Genomic DNA, 18,747 nt, shown 5'->3' with positions numbered 1-18,747 from the left:
CCATGGCGGCGCGGGAGGGGGGGGGGGCAGAGGGCTGGGGGGGCCGGGGGTCAGGGGGGGCACAGAGGGGCCCTGTCGTGGCGCTGCCCCCGTCCCGGAGCGGAACGGAGCGGGACGGGACGGGGCGGAGCGGGACGGGGCCGGGGACGGACCGGGACGGCCCCGCCGCCATTTCCGGGCCCGCCCCGCCATGGCCGCGCGGTTGCTGCTGAGGGCGGCCAGCGCCGTGCGGCCCGGCCCGGCCCGCGGGTACGCCAAGAAGCCGGGTGAGGGCCGGGATGGGCCGGGATGGGCCGGGATGGGATGGGATGGGATGGGCCGGACCCCGAACCGCGCCCCAACCCCGGCCCCGAGTCCCGGCCCCGTTCCCCATCCTCCTCCCATCCCGTCCCGGTGTCCTGGCCCCACGCCCCAGCCCCCTTCCAATGTCCCGGCCCCGTGTCCCGGCCCGGTCCCCGTGTCCATGCCCTGTCCTGGTGTCCCAGTCCTACCCCGTCCCTGTGTCCCATACACGGCCCATCCTGTTCTGGTGTCCCGGCCCCATGTCCCAGCCCCGTTCCAATGTCCTGGCCCCGTGTCCCATCCTTGTGCCGTCCTAGCCTTGTGTCCTGGCCCCATGTCCCAGCCCCATCCCAATGTCCCATCCCCATGTCCCATCCTCATCCTAGTCCCGGCCCCCAGTCCCTCGTCCCCTCACCCCGTGCCCTTCTCCTCTTGCTCCTGCCCCAGCCCCGCTCCTCAGCCCCATCCCCGTGTCCCCCCCTGACTGTGCCCCATCCCCGCAGGCGCGAAGGCCAAGGGTAAGGGCGCGCTGAAGGAGGAGCTGAAGGGGCCGGAGGTGTGCACGGACCCTGTCACACTGGCCACCTATGCTGTGGGTGTCAACTACCACAAGGACAGCCCCGACGTGCCCCTGAAGCCCGACTCCGAGTACCCCGACTGGTAGGTGAGGCCCCCCTGAGGTGCCTGGCCCCAAAAGCCCATCCCGAGGGCACCAATGAGCGTTGGAGGGATGGGAACTGCTCTCCTCCTTGGGGCTGGGGGCTTGGGGACCTGCTCTGGTAGCAGTGGATGTGGTGGGTGAGGGATTTGTGCCCTGATCACGCGCTACTGCTCCTCCATCCTCCTTTGTCCTCCTGGTTGCAAGCTCACGTCCTCTGCATTCACCCCCAGGCTTTTCCAGATCCACTTGGGCCCCCCCAAGAAGCTGGAGGAGATGGACCCCGACTCCATCGAGTACTGGAGGCGCCTGCGGAAGTACAACACGTGGCACCGCAACCGGCTGAAGAAGGGCAAGAAGCTGTAGGTGCTGCGGACCTCACAGCACCGCAGCTGCCCCGAGTGTCACATGGATGGCACTGGGACCAGCTCCCGTTGTTGGTCTCTCATTCGTGCTGTGAACTGGTAATAAATCTCTGGCGACGCTGATGCCTCTTACTGGAGCTGTGCCAAACCCACGTCCTCTGCAAGCTCCGTGTGGGCCTCCCCTCCTGCCCAGGGTTGGTGGAGGATTGAGGCCCCAAATTCTTGGTGTTTTTGCTAAAGCAGAAGCTCCATTTGTTGTTCACGGAGCCTAAGCTGCCAAATCGTTCCCGCTCCCTCTGTCAGTCTGCGCTGCAATGATGGGGGCTTACAGACCATGCTGGGAGGGCAGTGCATTGGGGTGGGAGCGACTCCACTGGTGTCAGTGTCCCCCAGGAGGGAGGTGTCAGGCTGGCAGCCAGCACCCCTGGGGACGAGAGGAGGGAGGTCAGGGTCTGGGGGTGCTGGTGGGTGCAGCGAGCAAGTTGAGGGGACACCACGGCCCCTTCTGCAGTGGGAGGGCTCATAGCACCGTCCCCACCCCACGTTCTCGCTTCCTCCTCTGGCTCAGCATCCTGAGGGAGCAGGGTCTGCAGCCACATCGTCCCCAAGCACCGGGGGCTTTGCTGCCCCCTCCCCACGCATCCTCAGCCTGGCGGAGTCCAGCATCTCCCCGCGGCCCCAGCCCTGCCTGTGCGGTGCCACAGGGGCAGGACGGGCGGTGGGGCCTCTGCCACCCCAGTACGGGGCCATGCCCAGCTCCCCGGCAGCTGTGACGCCCACGCTCTGCAGCACAGGAAGCGGTGGAGGAAAGCAGAAGTGCCATGGTGCGCGTGGGGGGGCTTTTGTTTTTAACCTTCATTTCCTCTGCGTGGGGCCCGGTGCGCGCCGAGCTCAGAGCTGACGGCTCCAGGCGGGCTCCTCCGGCAGGAGCTGCCCTGAGGCTGGGGCCAGGCTGTGCCAGAGGTGAGTGCCCTGCGCCTTCCAGGCTCTGTCCTCTCCATGCCCACGCCGGTGCTTGTCCCCCTGTCGCCACCCCGAGCGCAGCCAGCTCCCCAAACCCAGCAGAGGGTGAGCAGAGCGGACGAGCAAGCCCCTGCCCTCCGTGTCAGAGCCCCGCTGCTTGGTTGAGCGTCGCGCCGTCGTGGATGTGTCGGTCCCGTGGGGTGGCTCGGTGGGGACGGAGCCCGTTCCCGGCAGTGGCCCCGTGCAGATCATGCACAAGGGGCAGGGCGGTTGATGCTGCGCTCCCTTCGCTGCCAAAGCCCTGTGTCCCCGTGCGTGGTGCCCAGTTCCTGCCCCCAGGGCTCGGATGCTGTGCTCCCCTCCCCTCGTCAACCCCCAGGGCTCCTCTTGGTGGCCCAGCAGGGTTCAGGCCACCTCCAGAGCCACCACCACGGGGCCTGGTGACAGCGAGGGGGCTGCTCCCGACCCCTGAGGAGCAGACACCACGCGCTGTCTGTGCTGGAAGGAGCGGGGTGCCCAGGCTGTGCCGTGCCTTGTCCCACCCCTGCTCAGCCTTCCACGATGGGCCCATCCTCCGTGTCCCCTAAAGGGACGGGAAGGTGGCAGGGGACATCCCCTTTTTCCAGTTCCTTGGACCTCATCCTGCCAAGGTCCCTGGGGCTGCTCTACCATGGCCCTAGCCCCCTGCCCAACACCAGGGGCTGCGCAGGGTCCCCATGCCACTGTCACAGCTCTCATCCTCTGGGCACAGGGGGGGGGATCTTCGGGCGTTCTTGGCTGCTGGCCGGATCCTGCAGACCCTGGGATGGGGCAGGGAGGTGACACAACACCAGTGCTCTCCGTCCCCGTGCCAGTGTGGCTGCGCTGGGCCACCTGCCAGCAGCTCCTAAGGGTGCCCGGTGGGGCACGGGCACTGTCACTTTGTCACCTGCTGATGTCCCATCCCCTCCACACCCCCAGGCAGGTGGTGGCGGGGACGGGATGGGGGACTGGAGCTTGCCCATCAGCTCGCTGGGCGAGGAGGCGGTGGCTCGGCTCTGCGAGCTCCTGGACAACGCCAGCCGGGGCTGGCGCAAGCTGGCCGAGGTGGCCGGGGCGGAGAAACGCTTCAAGTGCAGGTAGGAGCAGGATGGACCCTGCGTCAGGCACGGCTGGGCCTCTGTCCCCTGCTGGGTGACAAAACGCAGAGACGGGGCAGGAGATGGGGCACGGCCCCCGCCCGCCCCGCTGTGTCCCCGTTTTCCCGTGTTGAGCCCCGGCCGTCCCGGGGGAGGCCGCGGCGCTGAGCCCTGCGGGCGCTCCGCAGCGAGGAGGAGCTGGAGGTGTGCTCGCTGAAGGTGCTGGAGACCCGCGGCAGCCCCACGCAGTGCCTCCTGCAGCTCCTGGCCGAGCGCGACTGCACCCTCAAGTACCTGCTGGGCTGCCTGGACAGGATGGGGCACACGCAGGCCTGCCAGGTCCTCAGCAGCGCGGGTAGGGATGGCCAGCGGGGCCTGGGGGGGTCACCAGGGGAAGGGGGCTCAGCAGGAGGAACGCAGGGAGATGAGGGGCGACTCCTCCTGCGGGTGGGATGGGATGGGGTGGGGTGGGATGGGGTGGGATGGGGTGGGATGGATGCAGCAGGGTGGGGCGTGGTGGCGTGGGATGGGAAGGGGGTCACTGGGATGGATGGGACCATGTGTGATGAGGTGGGGCAGGAGGGGCTGGGAGAGGACAGGCCGTGGTGGGATGAGGTGGGATGGGTTGGGACGGCACGGGGTGGGCTGGGGTGGAGCAGAGGGGATGGCATAAGGTGCCACAGGGTATGACGGGACAGGAACGGTGCAGAACGCCGAGTGACAGGACAGGCTGGGGTGGCGGGGGTCAGGGTGGCGTTGAAGGGGACAAGGTAGGATGAGATGGTCGGGGTGGGATGGAGCAGGCTGCAGTGGGACGAGGCACAACGGGACGGGACAGGACAGGACCGGGTGTGACGGGGCAGCGCGGGATGGGGCTCTCGACAAGCCTGGGTTCTTCTCCCTCTCCTGCAGTCCATGACATGATCCGCATCACGGTGCAGCCGGAGTCGCAGGTGGTGGCGGAGGGCGCGCGGGTGTCCCTCACCTGCTGGGCCACCGGCCCGCCGGGGCTCGCCTACCAGTGGTTCTGCGGGAAGCAGGAGGTGAGTCCCATGCAGCCACGTCAAGCCAGTGCCCCAGGTCCCCTCCCTGACCGAACCCCCACCCTGAGCTCCTGTCCAAGCCCCCCCACCTCATCCCGTAGGTGCCCGGAGCCACGGCCCCGGAGCTGGTGATCGACACGGCCGCCGCGCCGGGCCCACCCCGGTGGTTCATCTGCCGCGTGAACTGCGGGGCCGCCTTCGCCTTCTCCAGGTGGGCCCACGTCCAGGTGGAGAGGAGCAGCAGCCCCAGCTCAGGTGGGCCCCAAGGTCTGCGTCCCTGTGCTGGCACCCGCCAGGCATTGCTTGCCTGCGGGACCAGGGGTGCTCCCACAGGGCGTCCCTTGGAGCCCCGGGTGGCTCGGCGCAGCCCTGCCGTGGCCCCTGGCAGACCTGCTGCCTGTGCCCTCCCCAGCCAGCGGTTACTGCCCCACCATGGCGGGGCTGCAGATCCTGCGGCAGCCACAGCCGTGCTGCCTGGCTGAGGGGGACACGCTGGTGCTGGAGTGCAGAGCCATCGGCAACCCGCCGCCGCAGTACCAGTGGTTCAGGAACCGGCGTCCTGTGGAGGGTGCGCGGGCGCCCCAGCTCCAGGTACTGTGGGGCCCCTTGCCTGGTGCAGCACGGCGTGGCATGGAGCAGGGCGGCACGGCACGGTGCTGTGGTGCAGAGCAGCATGGTGCAGCACAGCACAGTGCAGCATGGCACAACGCAGCACTGCGCGGCACGGTGCGGTGCAGCATGGCATGGCACGGCATGGCGTGGTGCGGCACGGCACGGCATGGCACGGTTGTTGTGGTTTAACCCGGCTGGCAGCTAAACACCACACAGCCATTCGCTCACCCTCCCCCCTCCCTCTCTGGGATGGGGGAGAGAAACGGGAAAGTGAAGCCTGTGAGTTGAGATAAAAACAGTTTATTAAGATAGAAAATAATAATAATAATAATAATAATATGTACAAACAAGTGATGCACAATGCAATTGCTCACCACCCGCTGACCGATGCCCAGCCCAACCCCGAGCAGCCGGCCCCCCACCCCGGCTAGCCACCCCTATATATTGTTCAGCATGACGTCAGATGGTATGGAATACCCCTTTGGCCAGTTTGGGTCAGCTGTCCTGGGTCTGTCCCCTCCCAGCTCTTGCTGCACCCCCAGCCTGCCCGCTGGCAGGACAGAGTGAGGAGCTGAAAAGTCCTTGGCATAGTGTAAGCATTGCTCTGCAGCAATTAAAACATCAGCATGTTATCAGCACTCTTCTCATCCTAATCCAAAACACAGCACCCTACCAGCTACTAGGAGGGAAAAATAACTGTCCTAACTGAAACCAGGACAACGGTGCACTGCAGCACGGCACGGCACGGTGCGGTGCAGAACGGCGCGGCACAGCGTGGTGCAGCACAGCATGGTGTGGTGCAGCATGGCACAGCGTGGCGCCGTGGCCCTAGCTCCTCTCTCCATCCCGCCGGCAGGTGCAGCTGGTGACGACGGCCGAGCGGGGCAGCTACTCCTGCCGCGTGTTCAACCTCTTCCACGAGGTGTGGAGCCAGGAGGTGGACGTGGAGATCGGTGAGGGGAGGGGAGCATCCTTCATGTCCCCCGTCCCCCACCCCGTGTCTTTGTCCTGGCTCTTCTCACCCCCACAACGCCCTCCCACGGCCTCTCTGCTTCCTCACATTTTGGGGGGCTCCAGCACCGCGCTGTCTGGGCACTAAAAAATGGGGTTCCCTCCAGCCCATAGCCCCCGTGTGCCCCTGATCCCTCTCTCCTGACCCCCCCCCCCCTTCCCCCTTTGTGCTGCTCCAGGCCCACGGCTCTTCGCCTCTGGAGGTTCCTGGCAGGATGGGGACGGAGGTAGGTGCGGGTGGCGTGGCTCTGTCCCTGCTGCTCTGCTCAGGGTACCGTGCTCAGGGCCATGCCACCACGTTTCTCTTTCCAGTCCCCCCAGAGCCCAGCAGTCCTGACCAGCTGTACGGTAAGAGCCCACCCACGAGGGGCTGGGGACCCTGTGGGGCTGTGACTGTCCCCATTGTCACCCCCAAGGTCTGCTTTGCTTGGCCAGGCTCGAGCATGGGTGCAACACCCTGGGGAGAGAGGCAGGGACTGGTGTGCGCGGTGACACCGGGAACGTCGGGAGGGGTGGCAGGGACAGCAGGAGCGTCCCGAGCCTGCCCCTCTCCTGTCCCGGCAGCCACCGACAAAGTGGCCCTGCTGATCGGCAACATGCGCTACCTGCACCACAAGCACCTGAAGGCGCCCATGGTGGACGTGCACGCACTGAGCTCCCTCCTGCGCCAGCTCGACTTCAAGGTGGTCTCGCTGCTGGACCTGGGCAAGGACGAGATGCAGATGGCTGTCAACGAGTTCCTCCTGCTCCTCGACAAGGGCGTCTACGGTGGGGCAGCTTCGGGGGGCACTGGGGGGGGGCTTGCACCGGAGGGGGGTGGGGGGGGTGGAGTGAGAAGTGGGGACACCCCGGGGTGAGGACTGAGGGGGGGGGGGTGTGTGCTGAGGCTTGGGGACGTGCAAAGAGGGATGTGACCCACTGCTGTCCCCTCCCGCCAGGTTTGCTTTACTATGCCGGGCATGGCTACGAAAATTTTGGCAACAGCTTCATGGTGCCCATCGACGCGCCCAGTTCCTACACCTCCGCCCACTGCCTTTGCGTGCAGCGGGTGCTACGGAGCATGCAGCAGCGGCACACCGGCCTCAACATCTTCCTGCTCGACATGTGCCGCAAGAGGTGACTGAGCCCCCCGGCACCGAGCGGGTCCTGGCACGGGGTGCCTGCCACCCATGGGTGCCCATTCCTAGGGGAGCAGAGCGAGGTGTCCCCCGTGCCCCAGCTGTGGCATTGTGCGGACGCCCTGGGTGTCACTGCTCCAGTTTAACCCCGCTGTGGTCAGGGTCTGGGGTGCCTCAGGTGGGTTTGGGGGGCTGCACCCCCCAAGGGTTCTCACAGCGCCCAGCTCTGCCCAACTGCTCTCTTACAGGAACCTCAACGACGACATCATCCCGCAGGTCGGGGCACTGCAGGTGACGGCCAACATCGTCTTCGGCTACGCCACGTGGGTCCCCTTTCCACCGCCCTGGTGGTGCCCCTGTCTTCCTCGCTCCAGGGCCTGCGGGACACATCCTGCCTTGGCCTGGAGCAGGGATGGGGCTCAGCCCCGTTTGTACCACACCTTGCTCCAGGCCACCGGCTCCCGCGGTCGGTGCTGGGAGGCGCAGCCCCCAGTCCCTTACAGGGACGGGGGATGCTTGCAGCCCTGCTCAGCTCTGGGCAGTGCCCAAGGGGGTCAAAGCACTGAGGCTCCTCTGCAGCACGGGGATTTGGGCTGACGATGCTTTAAGCATCCAGGATCTGGCCACAGCGCTGTGGCTGAGCTTCCCCAGGGCTCAGTGGGGGCTGGTTCTTGGAGCAGCCCCCCATGGATGGAGGGGTCCCACGGATGGAGCCCACCCCTGCCCCATCCCTGCAGGTGCGCAGACGCCGAAGCCTACGAGCTGAGCCAGGGCGAGCTCTCCAACGGCATCTTCGTCAGCTTCCTCAAGCGCTGGCTGCTGGATGACGAGAAGATCACGGTGCTGCTGGACAAGGTGGCCGAGGGTGAGTGGCGAGCAGCGGGGACCCTGGGGACGGGAGCGTCCCCCACCGACCCCCCTGTCCCTGTTGTCCCCCTACAGACATGGGCACCCTGGAGATCACGCGGGGCCGCCAGGCGCTGGAGCTCCGCAGCAACCTCTCGGAGAGGCGGGCGCTGACGGACCCCATCCGCGCCCCGGGCCGGGACGAGACCTCCGCCAGGAACCTGCAGTGGGCCAAGGCCCACGGTGAGCACCGCGGCCACCGCACCCAGCGCTGGCACCTGTGGGGACGTGGAGGGGACGGCCCCGAGATGTGGGGCGAGGTGGCAGGCAGCGTCTCCAGTGCCCACCGGGTTTCTCTGGCGCAGCACCACCAGCCCTGGGCTTCACACCGGGGCTGCCCCGAGGGTCACCGCCGTGGTGGTGACCGAGCAGGTGCCAGCCCCGTGCTCGCTGTCCCGGCAGTGCTCCCGGAGAGCCGCCACCTGCACTTCAGCTGCGGCATCACCGTCCAGCTGGGCTTCGCTGCCGAGTTCTCCAACATCATGATCATCTACACCCGCATCCTGGCCGCCCCCAGGGACATCACCGAGTGCGTGGCCAAGCTCACCGACATCCCCGAGGTGGGGCAGGGTGCTGACGCCCTCGGCAGGGCGGTGATGGGGGGGGTCCCGGTGGGCTGTGGGTTTTCCACAGTCGCACATCGCCCACGGCAGGAGCTGGACGTGGACCTCAAGTGCACCAACAAGGAGAGCCCCGAGGAGGTGGGCAGCCCCTTGTCACCCTCCTGGAGCCCCGGCTGCCCCTCCTGCTGCCTCTACAGCCGCCTCTGCGGCCTGCAGAAACTGCGGGTAAGGGTCACGCTGCCTGGGGGAGGGGAGCGGGGGATGAAGCCACTGTCCCCATGCCGCGGGTGGGTGCCCACGCTGCCGTGCCCCGCAGCAGGAGCTGGCCTTCACCGTGTGCCTGCAGTACCGCTACCGCGGCATGGACGACTTCGTGGAGGAGAGGCGGGCAGTGAGCGTGGGCAAGCCGCTCATCGCCAAGCTCAACCTGCACCTCGGCCCCGCCGCCGCCTCGCAGCCCCCCTCGGAGAGCTCCGTCAGCCCCCTCTCCAGCTCGCCCCCGGGGAGCTGGGGGGTGGCGGGGGGCTGCTGGGGAAACACCCCCGAGGAGAACCTGAGTCCCAAGGGGCCAGGCTCACACAGCCTGTAGACGGACACACGGCCCCCGCTCTACACCTCGTGCCCCGTCTGGCCTGGAGGGGACAGAGGGGATGGGGACGGAGCTGGGTGCTGAGGGGCTGAGCCCTGTCCTGCCCCGCAGCAGGGATGTGGCAGCACGGGGGGGGTGGGGTGGGGGGGCAGCACGGTGCTGCCTCATGTACAGGGCACTGCCCCCTGCCCCCAACAGGGACAGCCCCACGGATGGCACATTGCCACCCCTCAGGGAATGCCAGCCCCACATAGAGGACACGGCCCCACATAGAGGACGCAGCCCCATGTCCCCCGCTGTGGCACTGCCACCCCCACAGACAGGACGCTGTCCCTGGCATGGCAGTGCCCCCTCACACCCCAGGGCAGCGCCAGCCCCGGGGCTCCCCGTGGCCGTGCCGGGCCCACTTGGCGTGGCGGTGGCATTGCCCCTTGCTGCATGGAGGGGACGGAGGCAGGGGGCTCAGCGAGGCGTCGCACCGGGGCAGGGCTGGGCTCATTCAGGCCTAGGAGAAATAGAGAGAAATAAGCAGATTAGGGGGCAAATCCCGAGGGGAGGATTATGGGGGAGCAAAGGGCTCCTGCTTGGCTGGGAGGCAGCCCTGGGGCCATGGGAGACCCACCTGCCCCCCCAGTGCTCCCACTGGGACACTGAGAGCCAGCGCTGGCCAGGCCATGAAAGATTTCAGGGTGTGGATGAAATCTGGGGGAAAAAATGCCATTTGCTTATTTTTTTTCCGTAACGCACGAGATGGGGGCACAGGGTGTAGGCGTGCTTTGCTCGGCCCTGTGTGCCAGCATCTGCAAATGTCTCCGTTGGGTCTAAAATGGGGGAAAACACCAATAAAAGAGTGAAAGCGAGGTGGCTCAGCACTTCCCATGGTTCTTTGTGTTCAGGAGGTTTTTTTGGCCAGAAACATTGCCTGTTTCTGCACTAATGAGAGTGACGAGGCTCGCACCGGGGTAAGGGGTGCCCGAGCCCTGCCGCAGTGACACCCAGCACCGCCGGGCACCATGCCTGGCCCCACACCACATCACCACTGGCCATGTGTAATTAGCTCATTTACATAATTTGTATAACGCCCAGCGCCTCGTCAGCACGGAGGAGACGCATCCTCACCCAGGCCCACCGAGGCCGGCCTCGCCCCGATGTGTCCACGCTTTCGGGTGGCGGCGGGGCCCCCCTGACCCAATTAGGCTCAGATTCGGGGGGGGGGAGCCCCCTCCCGAGCCCCCTCCCCGCACCAGCCAGCTTTTGTTGGTGCTCGTAGGGCCAAGGGGAGCCCGTCCGCCCCGGCGGGGCTGGCGCCAGCCTCTGCAATTATGTCATGCGAAAACCGCAGCCCCCATTCAGCGCGACCCGTCCCCCAGATCAAACCCCATTACTTCCGCGGCCGTTGCTTCATTATCTCCCGGCCCGAGCATGCCTCTGCCTGCGGCCCGTTAATCTAAGCCCGGTCCCATTAGCTGGGCTGGGGAGCCGGGGGAGCATCGATTATGCGTTTAATGGGTTGTTAAAGGTTTAATTATCACTAACGAAGCAGACGAGCAGCAGCAGCCGGGGGACGGGGACAAGGAGCCGGGTCCCCTCGGGGTCAGCTTCTTGCCTGGCCCAGTGTCACCGCCGCTGCTCCCACCTGACCCCAGTGCCACCAGGGCTGTGGGGACGTCAGCGCTGTCCCTGGGGCTCCCAAGGGACTGGGACCATTGGGGCCGGGCTGGGGGCCGGGGGTGCTGGTGCTGAGCGGGGTCTGCTCCCTTCTGGGCCTTGGAGGCAAGGTGGGGACACAGTGTCGTGGTAGTTGTTCGTTCTGTAGCAGGACATATTTCTGGGGAAACGTCTCCTCTCGGTCTTGCTTTCCCAGGAGCGTCCCCACTGCCTCCATGGGTGACAGCACACCCGTCTGCCTGGACCAGCCCCTGCCTGTCCCAACCTTGAGCCTCCTAAAGCCACCTGGAGCTCGTTCATCCCCACCGGAGCCATGCCGACCCTCGCTGTCTGGTGACGGTGACACCAGCTATGCGCCCTCCCCGGTGCCACTGCAGGGCCTGGATGGGGACACGGCACATCGCCACCCTCCTGTCCCTGCTCCCACCTGGCACCATGCCCCCCCCAGGGACCCCCCGGGGACACAGTGCTGCCCCACTGCCCCCCTCCTGGCGGGCCCCACCGGGGGGCCGCGGGGCCGTCCCCTGTCCGGCAATTACGGCAGCTTTGTGCCTCCAACGCCGGCACCGCTGGAGAGCAATTAGGGCGGCGCAGCGTGGAGTGACGGCGGAGCAGATTCCCCCTGACAAGCAGCCGGGATGCGGAGCCAGGCGGCGGGGCCGGATCCGGTCACCCGGTGGGGACCGCGTGCGATGGCTGGGTGCGCCGGGACGGCGGATTTTCCCTGCAGATGCCAAGTGTGGGCGAGGGAAAAGCCGATTTCCCTGGAAAGCTCCTTCCCGCATCCCGGCTGGCGGCGGTGCCTGACTGGAGTGCGACGCACCCGTTCAGCTCAGCTCTTTACTCGCAATACACCCGTCTCTCGGCGCGCAACCAGCGTTGTGCCCCGACACGGCTAACACCCTCCCCCCCCCAACATTCCCTACGGAACTAGAGCGTTTCTGTTCATTTGTGTTCAAATCTGCAGCATAAAAAAACAACCGACAAACAAACCCAACATTAACGATAAAGGGCAGGGCTGCGCAGCCCCGGGCTGGGGTCTGCTGTGCTGAGCGGGACATGGGTGGCTGCTGGGGTGCTCCCCACGGGGGGGGTCCCGCCAGCACCCCGCCTCGCTGCCCTGTGCCCACGGTGCTGGTCATCTCTGCCCCGTCCCTGCCCCGCGCTGGCTTTGGTCCTGCTGAGCACCCCGCCGTCACCCCCGGTGTCACACGGCCTGGGGACGGGAGCCTTGGGGGGAAAGGGGGGGGGCAGTGGGGGGGCCGGGGAGGCGGGGGAGCGTTCATCAAATGGGCTGCCAGGTTTTGTCAATGGTCTGAATGTGCTCCTTGGCTTTCATGCGGAGCGAGGCGATGCTGGAGCTCCTCTGGTCGACGTCCTCCAGTGGGTACTTGTCCACAAAGGGGGGGCCGCACTGGTAGGGCGCGGGGGCCATGGGCTGCATGCCTTGCGCCATCCCCGGGGGGGTGTTGAGGAAGGAGTGCCCGCCGTAGGGGGGCTGCAGGGCCTGGGGGGCCCCCATGAAGCCGGGGATGCTGTGCACCGGGGTGGCGCTGGAGATGGGCGACGTCAGCCACGGGTCGAGCGGGAGGGAGTTGCTCATGGGCCCCACGTTGGCTGTCATGGGCGGCCGGTTGAAGGACAGCATGGGGGTGTCGTGGAGCTTCATGGTGCTGGCCTCCATCTTCTCCTGACGCCTCCACTTGGCTCGCCGGTTCTGGAACCAGACCTGCCAGGGGACAGTGAGAGTGACCCCCGGGTGCACGTCCCATGCCCAGCCTGTCCCTCGCAGTGTGCCCCACGGGGAGTGCCCCACGTGCTGTGTCCCTTATAGGGTGCCCCATGTGCTGTGGGCCATGTCAGGTGCCCCATGTGGGATGTCTCCTATAGGGTACCCATGCGGCATGCCTCATTTAAGGTGCCCTGTGTCCCATGTCCCATGTCAGGTGCCCCATGTGGCACACCCCATGCAAGGTTCCCCACGTGCTTTGTCCCGTGTAGGGTGCCCCGTGTGCTCCATCCCATGCGAGGTGCTGTGCCCCGTGCGGGGTGCCCCATGCAGGGTGCCCCGTTGTGCTGTATCCCACGCGGGGTGCCCCATGCAGGGTGCCCCACACAGGGTGCTCCAGGTGGGACACCCCCACGTGCTGTGTCCCATGCGGGGTGTCCCCAGCAGGGTGCCCACGTGCTGTGTCCCCGTGGCTCCAGCAGTCCCTGTCACACCACACACCTCTGCTAAACCCCTCCAACAAACCCCAGGAACCGAACCCATCTCCGGCGTGGGACGGGAGCGGTGGCACCGTGCAGCCCCTGCTCTTGCTGTGCCTCGGGGATGCTCCCATCGGCCCCGCGACACCGCACGCTGTCGGAACAACGCCGCGTGGTGTTCAAAAGCCACTCGGTAAAAGCTTTTAGAAGCTGAATTGCACTAAAACCCATCCGGACCTGGGAAGAGCTGCTGCTTAAAGCACTGGTCCCCACGTCCCCAGAGTCCCCAGCAGCATGGGGCACAGCCCATCCTGCCTTGTAGTGCAAAGAGGCAGCAGGTGTCAGCCCCCTGGGCTGAGAAGGGGACGGCTCCTACTGGGCTATACTGGTGCAAACTGGTCGCTGCTCAGGCAGCTCAGTGGTGTGGAGCTCCAAGGAAAAGCCCACATTGTCTTGGACTTGCTTGATGTGCAAAAAGGAATGGAGTTGAGGCCTGGAAAGCTCAGTTCACGTGTCAGTGGGTTGCTTTTCTGGCCATCTCACAGTCATTCTGTCCCTTCTGATCATTTTGGTTTCCTCTGCCCTTGCTTGGGCTTTCAGACCCAGGAGGCAGTGCACCCTCACGGCCTGCGCTCGCAGCAGGGGCTGCTCCAGGCTGAGCCCCCCCCCTCCCAGGGCAGGGTTTTGTGCTGCAGCCTGGGAAGCCAAAACTTCCCATGCCCCATGCTCTGAAAAGCCTAAAACCCCCAAATCGATGAGAATTTTGAGTTTTCCTGGCTCTGAGGAGCTGCAAGTGGTCACAAGCTGCTGAGGGTTTTCTCCTTTCCCATGGGACCAGCTGGTCCCACACAAGCATTCCTGACCTCCCTGTGCAGCGGGGGAAAAGCTCCGAAACCCATCTCCTTGCCCCAAACTGAGCCTTGGGACACACTGCTTGAACTGGGGAGCCCCTGGGGAGCAGGATGCAGCCAAAACCCAGCCCAGAGCAACACTTGGAGCCACGCAGGACAGGTGGCACGGCCCCGTGCGCCCACCCCATGGCTGTGCCACTGCCCCTGCCTTGAGCAACGGGGAAACTGAGGCACAGAGCTGGGCACCGAGCAAAGCCCTCCAGCACCCAGCGGACACGTCGGGGCCAGCAGGTGCTTTCCCTACCTGCACGCGGACCTCCGGCAGGTTGACCTTCATGGCCAGCTCCTCGCGGCTGTAGACGTCGGGGTAGTGGGACTTCTCGAAGGCGCGCTCCAGCTCGTGCAGCTGGTAGGTGGTGAAGGTGGTGCGGTTCCGCCGGTGCTTCTTCTTGGGCTGCTCCTCCTCGGCGGCAGCCGGTGGGGTCCCCTCGCCGTCCCCCGGCTTCCGCAGCTCGCCCAGGTCCCCTTCGCACTTATTCAGGAACATCTCGGCGCCTGCGAGGGGACGGAGGGGTTGGGAAGGGTGGGGACATCGGAACCCCCCCTCCATGCACCCCGGCTGGGACAGAGGGACAAGCGGATGGACAGGAGGATGGGCCAGCCCCGTGATACCTGCGTGGGGATTTTATGGAGCCACTGGCTCTGAAAACCAATGCGAACCCCTCCCTGCCTGGCCTGGAGGTGACCAGAGCTGGCCAGGTCCCCCTGCCAGCCCCGCTCCTCTGCTCTGTCCCTCAAGACCAGCCCCACATCATCGCAGGAACCCATTCTAGTCCCCAAGCAGGGCAAGATCGGCCCAGCACCGTCCCCCAGCTAATAGCCTTTTTTTTCTGCATGTTTATAAGCGTTTTCAACCCTTACAATGTCGCATCTTTAAGCTTTTTATCCAGCTTCTGAAATCTTCCTGTGGTATTCGCCAGGGATTAAGGGCCCCTTTCCATTGTGGGGATGTGGTCAGACATGGGAATTGGGCAAAAAGCCATCATCCTGGGGTGTTTCTGCGAGGGGAAGGTGTTCGGCCCTGCATCGCCCCAAAAATTCAGCAAACACCCAAGCGGGCACAGGGAGGGAGGGGGAAAATCGATTAATTCACTAAGGGAATAACTGGGGATCCTGGGTGGGCAGCGGGTGGGGGGAGCTGGGGGCTGCTGGCACTATGCACACGCAGGGGGGTCTGCGTGCGCCGTGCATGGTTTGTGTGTGTGTGCAGCCTGCAGCGAGGGTGCAGCGTGCAGTGCATCGGCAGCATGCACGCACACTGCAGGCAGGTGTAGGTGCTGGGGGTGTGCACAGCGAGGCGTGAGCGTGCAGTGCACCGAGCGCAGGGTGCGGCTTGTCCAGTGGGGGGGGTGCTGAGTGGGTGCCTGTGTGCCTGCAGGGTGTGTGTCCGTGTGCGGGGGGGGTTGTGCTGCACACGCACTGCACGCAGAGTGCACAGCGTGTGCCCAGTGCGCAGCGTCCACGTGCCACGGGTGCAGCGTGCAAAGTCTGCACGTGCAGTGCCCAGCTCACAGGGTGTGCGAGGAGCGCAGTGCGAGCAGCGCATGCAGTGTGGGCACAGCATGAACCAGCGCACAGTGTGTGCATGCAGTGCATGCAGTGTCTGTGCGCAGTGCCTGCGGTGCCTTTGTGCGCGGTGCACACAGTGCATGCAGCGAGCGCACGTGCAGAGCATGCAGCACGTGCCGTGCAGCGCATGCCGTGCACACAGGTGTGCAGCAAGTGCAGCGTCCGTGCGTACAGTGTGTGCAGCATATCCAACGTGTGCCACGCATGCCCCCGGTCTGTGTGCGCTGCCCAACGCACACCATGCTCAGAGCACACACGGTGCACGTGCCCAAAGCATTTGCAGCATGCTCAGAGCACGCAGCGTGTGTGCAGTGTGCGCACTGTGCAGTGTGAGCAGTGCCTGTGTCCACAGCACATATAACGCATGCAGTGCACGCAGAGGGGCTGTGTGTGCAGTGTGTGCAGTGCACAGCGTTGCCAGTGTGTTGCATCTGCAGTGCATGCAGTAAATGCACAGGGTCCGCATGCAGCACATGCCACACGTGCATGGCTCTGGGTGACACCCCACGGCCCCATGCAGGCTGCCCCATCACCCCGAGTTCTCTGGCTGCGTCTGGGTCTGGCCACGCTGTCCCTGGCAGTGTTCCCTTCATGGGACCCAGGCCTCCGAGTGCCACAGCGCTGGGGTGCCCTGCTGGGCTCTGGGACGAGCAGGGCCCCAAAGTCACCGTGTGAGGGTCGTGGAGTGTCCTGGGGCTGGGGACACAGGGAGGGGACAGGACCCCAGCCGCCATCCCGCTCATGCTCACCCGCTTCTCATTTGCGCAGCTCCGCACCTGCAAGGAGAGGGGGGGAGGGGTGAGCACCTGCAGCCCCCCCCCCCCGGAACCCCACAGAGAGGTGCAGGGATTGGGGTGAGCTGGGCAATGGGGGCTGGGGACAGCTGAGATGGGGCCATGGGGGGCACAGGGGTGAGGTGCGTGGTGGCAGCAAAGGGCTGAGGCTTGGGGCAGCCCCAAGCACCCCCCAACCCCACCCAAAAGCAAAGGAGGCCAATAAAAAAAAAAAAGAAAAAAAAAAAAAAAAAAAAAAAAAAAAAAAAAAAAACAGGAAGAAGAGGAAAACAAATCCTCGGAGTGGGAGCAGAAATCAAGGACAATAAAAGAAGAATGGAAAAAATAACAGAGCCAAACAAAAGCAGGAGTAACAAACATGGGAATTACAGAAAATCTCAGCCCGCTGAGCGGGGTGGCAGCGCTGCAGCCTGCGGGTGCCCCGTGGCTGCCCCCGCCCCGCCTCATCCTTGGCGGCATCACACCACGGCCCCCCAGCCCCGCTCCCCAGCTGTGTCACCCTGATGGGTGCCCGACGTCCCTGCCGAAAGAGCAGGCGGACCCACCCCAGCCCCGTCCATGCATCCCCATGGCCAAGCCAGAAGTCCCGGGTGTTGCTGCTGGCCCCAAAGCCCGGCAGGCTCAAGGGGACCCTGCAGCCCCCGTCCCCCCGATGCACACCCGGCTGGATGTAGGGCGGCTCGCCCGGGCTCTTTGGGGGCCAGAGGGCTTCCCGCGGCCGTGGTGGTCCCGGCAGCAATTTGGGGGTTTCGGCTGTAAAAGTGCACGGGGCAGTGTCAAGGCGGCATTTCTCTGCTTTATGCCCGCACTCGCCGTGGCCGCATGCCGGAGCAGAGCTGTCTGCTCCTCATCACAGACACCAGAAAAGCAAACAGCAACGGCGACAAGCCCCGAACAGGGCAGCAATGAGCCCAAACTGGGCAAACCCCAGCTCTCCCAGTGCCAGAAAGACTCAGCGAGATGAATAAAGCACCAAACCCCTCTGTTCAGGTGGTGCCATGGCCCGTGGGTGCTGCAGCCTGCCTGAGGCCGCCCCGCTCTGCGCCGGCACCCGTTCCCCTTCTGTGCCCCTTCGGGTGCCGGTGGGCACCGGGGCCGGGGCTGGGCCCTGACGGCAGCCGGCAGCGCGGAGCCCACCAGGAGCGGTGGCACTCGGTGCTGTGACACCGAAGGGCAACCAGGGGTGCAAAGCAGGCAGCTGTGGGGCACCCAGCACCCACTCCCACACCCCTTGGGCATGGCCCAGGATCCGGCCCTGGCTGCGGGCGCACCCCACGGCCGGCCCGTTTCTCTTTGGAGCATCTTCCCCCGGCGCTTTCTCCCGAATTCGAATAAAACTGTGTTACCTGCTGGGCCCAACTTGGCTTTTCCAGGAGTATTTAACTTTGTCAGCCCCTCCTGGGAACCAAACAAGCGGCTCAACCTCACCAATCTTGCAGCTTGGCAGCCAAAGTTGCCTCTAGTCTTCTTATTTGTCACAGAACCGCCGTGCTAAGGCTCGGGAGAATCTTTATTTAGTGTTGCAGATGTCACCAAGGCCCCGCAGATTGGAAATGAGTCCAAAGGATTAAGACGAGGTTATTAATTGGAGGCCTTCCCCTCTAAGAATGATTGACAGTTACTTTCTGGACAAGTAATTGCTCTAAATGTCCCCCCCAGCGCCCGGCGGGCCGGGGGGGCCGCGGGCGCACAAAGCCCCGCGCTGCCTTCCCCGCTCGGATTGTCTCCCCACAAAGGCGTCCTGCTGGAGTTTTCCTTGTAATCCCCTCATTATGGGAGAGGAAAAAGAATTAGAAACACGGGGCGAGGAGAAGAAAGGCAGAGGATGGGGGGGGAGGAGGGAGAGAAACAATTTCCTTTGGCTCTGCCAGCGCCACGGCCCAGGGATGGGCCTGGGGGTCACAGCCTGCGCCCGGCCCTGCTGTGGTGGGGACACTCTGGTGGCCATCCCCGGCGGCTGTGTCCCCTCAGGAGGGGACGGAGACACAGGGGCGGCCCTGGTGGCAGTGTGTGTGGCCCCCATGGGTTCCTTGGGATGCTGCATGCATGGGTCCTGGGTGGGGACAGGTGATGGGGACCGGGCGTGGGGACAGGTGTGACATCCAGCAGTGGCACCGGGAGAGGGGAGAGGTGCGTGGGGACCAGCCCCAGGGGGCGAGCACCATGGGCAGCCACGGGGAGTGGGCGTAGGGGCCAAGGGGAGGCCAGGCGTGGGGATCGGCCATGGGGACCGCCATGAATGCCACAACAGCCATGGGGCCAGCTATGGGCACCAGCAGTGGGACTGTCCATGGATGTCACACCAGCTATGGGACCATCCACGGATGTCACACCAGCTATGGGACCATTCGTGGATGTCACACCAGCTA

The 18,747-nt window shown here is 65.3% G+C and overlaps 3 protein-coding genes across 5 annotated transcripts; 2 read left to right on the top strand and 1 right to left on the bottom strand.

The window, feature by feature from the left end:
* The first annotated feature begins 145 nt into the window (after window positions 1-145).
* MRPL54 (mitochondrial ribosomal protein L54) lies at window positions 146-1,442 on the top strand. The gene is made up of 3 exons (XM_035348441.1): window positions 146-266; window positions 786-942; window positions 1,174-1,442. Exons 1-3 carry the CDS (start codon window positions 191-193, stop codon window positions 1,304-1,306), a joined length of 366 nt encoding a protein of 121 aa, XP_035204332.1. The 5' UTR covers window positions 146-190; the 3' UTR covers window positions 1,307-1,442.
* A 456-nt stretch (window positions 1,443-1,898) lies between these two features.
* LOC118179260 (mucosa-associated lymphoid tissue lymphoma translocation protein 1-like) lies at window positions 1,899-11,178 on the top strand. 2 transcript variants are annotated; one of them, XM_035348437.1, is made up of 17 exons: window positions 1,899-2,267; window positions 3,241-3,386; window positions 3,575-3,741; window positions 4,299-4,429; window positions 4,531-4,684; window positions 4,842-5,020; window positions 5,898-5,994; window positions 6,232-6,279; window positions 6,365-6,400; window positions 6,617-6,820; window positions 6,991-7,168; window positions 7,419-7,493; window positions 7,908-8,035; window positions 8,113-8,259; window positions 8,479-8,636; window positions 8,730-8,864; window positions 11,093-11,178. In XM_035348437.1, the coding sequence occupies exons 1-17, from the start codon at window positions 2,127-2,129 to the stop codon at window positions 11,117-11,119; spliced, it is 2,151 nt and encodes a 716-aa protein (XP_035204328.1). In that variant the 5' UTR covers window positions 1,899-2,126; the 3' UTR covers window positions 11,120-11,178. The 2 variants fall into 2 exon arrangements, with proteins under 2 accessions (XP_035204328.1, XP_035204327.1); XM_035348436.1 differs by lacking the exon at window positions 11,093-11,178 and adding an exon at window positions 8,956-10,086 and having other exon boundaries at window positions 1,900-2,267.
* A 913-nt stretch (window positions 11,179-12,091) lies between these two features.
* On the bottom strand, window positions 12,092-18,648 carry RAX2 (retina and anterior neural fold homeobox 2). Of its 2 annotated transcripts, XM_035348439.1 has the most exons (4): window positions 17,725-18,648; window positions 16,334-16,360; window positions 14,260-14,510; window positions 12,092-12,625 (listed from the first exon to the last, which is right to left on the bottom strand). In XM_035348439.1, the coding sequence occupies exons 3-4, from the start codon at window positions 14,500-14,502 to the stop codon at window positions 12,182-12,184; spliced, it is 687 nt and encodes a 228-aa protein (XP_035204330.1). In that variant the 5' UTR covers window positions 14,503-14,510; window positions 16,334-16,360; window positions 17,725-18,648; the 3' UTR covers window positions 12,092-12,181. The 2 variants fall into 2 exon arrangements, with proteins under 2 accessions (XP_035204330.1, XP_035204329.1); XM_035348438.1 differs by lacking the exon at window positions 17,725-18,648 and having other exon boundaries at window positions 16,334-16,572.
* Window positions 18,649-18,747: the final 99 nt, after the last annotated feature.

This window comes from Oxyura jamaicensis, chromosome 28 (genome assembly GCF_011077185.1).
Source record: "Oxyura jamaicensis isolate SHBP4307 breed ruddy duck chromosome 28, BPBGC_Ojam_1.0, whole genome shotgun sequence".
NCBI lineage: Eukaryota > Metazoa > Chordata > Aves > Anseriformes > Anatidae > Oxyura > Oxyura jamaicensis.
Note: the sequence above shows the minus strand (reverse complement) of the source record. Positions and strands in the feature narration are given on the sequence as shown.

What these genes read in the sequence shown, in the direction of transcription:
- RAX2 (XM_035348439.1), bottom strand. Translation starts at nt 14,502, where the DNA reads ATGTTCCTGAATAAGTGCGAAGGGGACCTGGGCGAGCTGCGGAAGCCG. An exon ending in TGCCGGAGGTCCGCGTGCAG is followed by an intron (nt 12,626 to 14,259) that starts GTAGGGAAAGCA and finishes GTCCCCTGGCAG; the next exon opens with GTCTGGTTCCAGAACCGGCG.
- LOC118179260 (XM_035348436.1), top strand. Translation starts at nt 2,127, where the DNA reads ATGGTGCGCGTGGGGGGGCTTTTGTTTTTAACCTTCATTTCCTCTGCG. An exon ending in GGAGGTGGACGTGGAGATCG is followed by an intron (nt 5,995 to 6,231) that starts GTGAGGGGAGGG and finishes GTGCTGCTCCAG; the next exon opens with GCCCACGGCTCTTCGCCTCT. An exon ending in CTCGACATGTGCCGCAAGAG is followed by an intron (nt 7,169 to 7,418) that starts GTGACTGAGCCC and finishes GCTCTCTTACAG; the next exon opens with GAACCTCAACGACGACATCA.
- MRPL54 (XM_035348441.1), top strand. Translation starts at nt 191, where the DNA reads ATGGCCGCGCGGTTGCTGCTGAGGGCGGCCAGCGCCGTGCGGCCCGGC. An exon ending in CGGGTACGCCAAGAAGCCGG is followed by an intron (nt 267 to 785) that starts GTGAGGGCCGGG and finishes CCATCCCCGCAG; the next exon opens with GCGCGAAGGCCAAGGGTAAG. An exon ending in GACTCCGAGTACCCCGACTG is followed by an intron (nt 943 to 1,173) that starts GTAGGTGAGGCC and finishes ATTCACCCCCAG; the next exon opens with GCTTTTCCAGATCCACTTGG.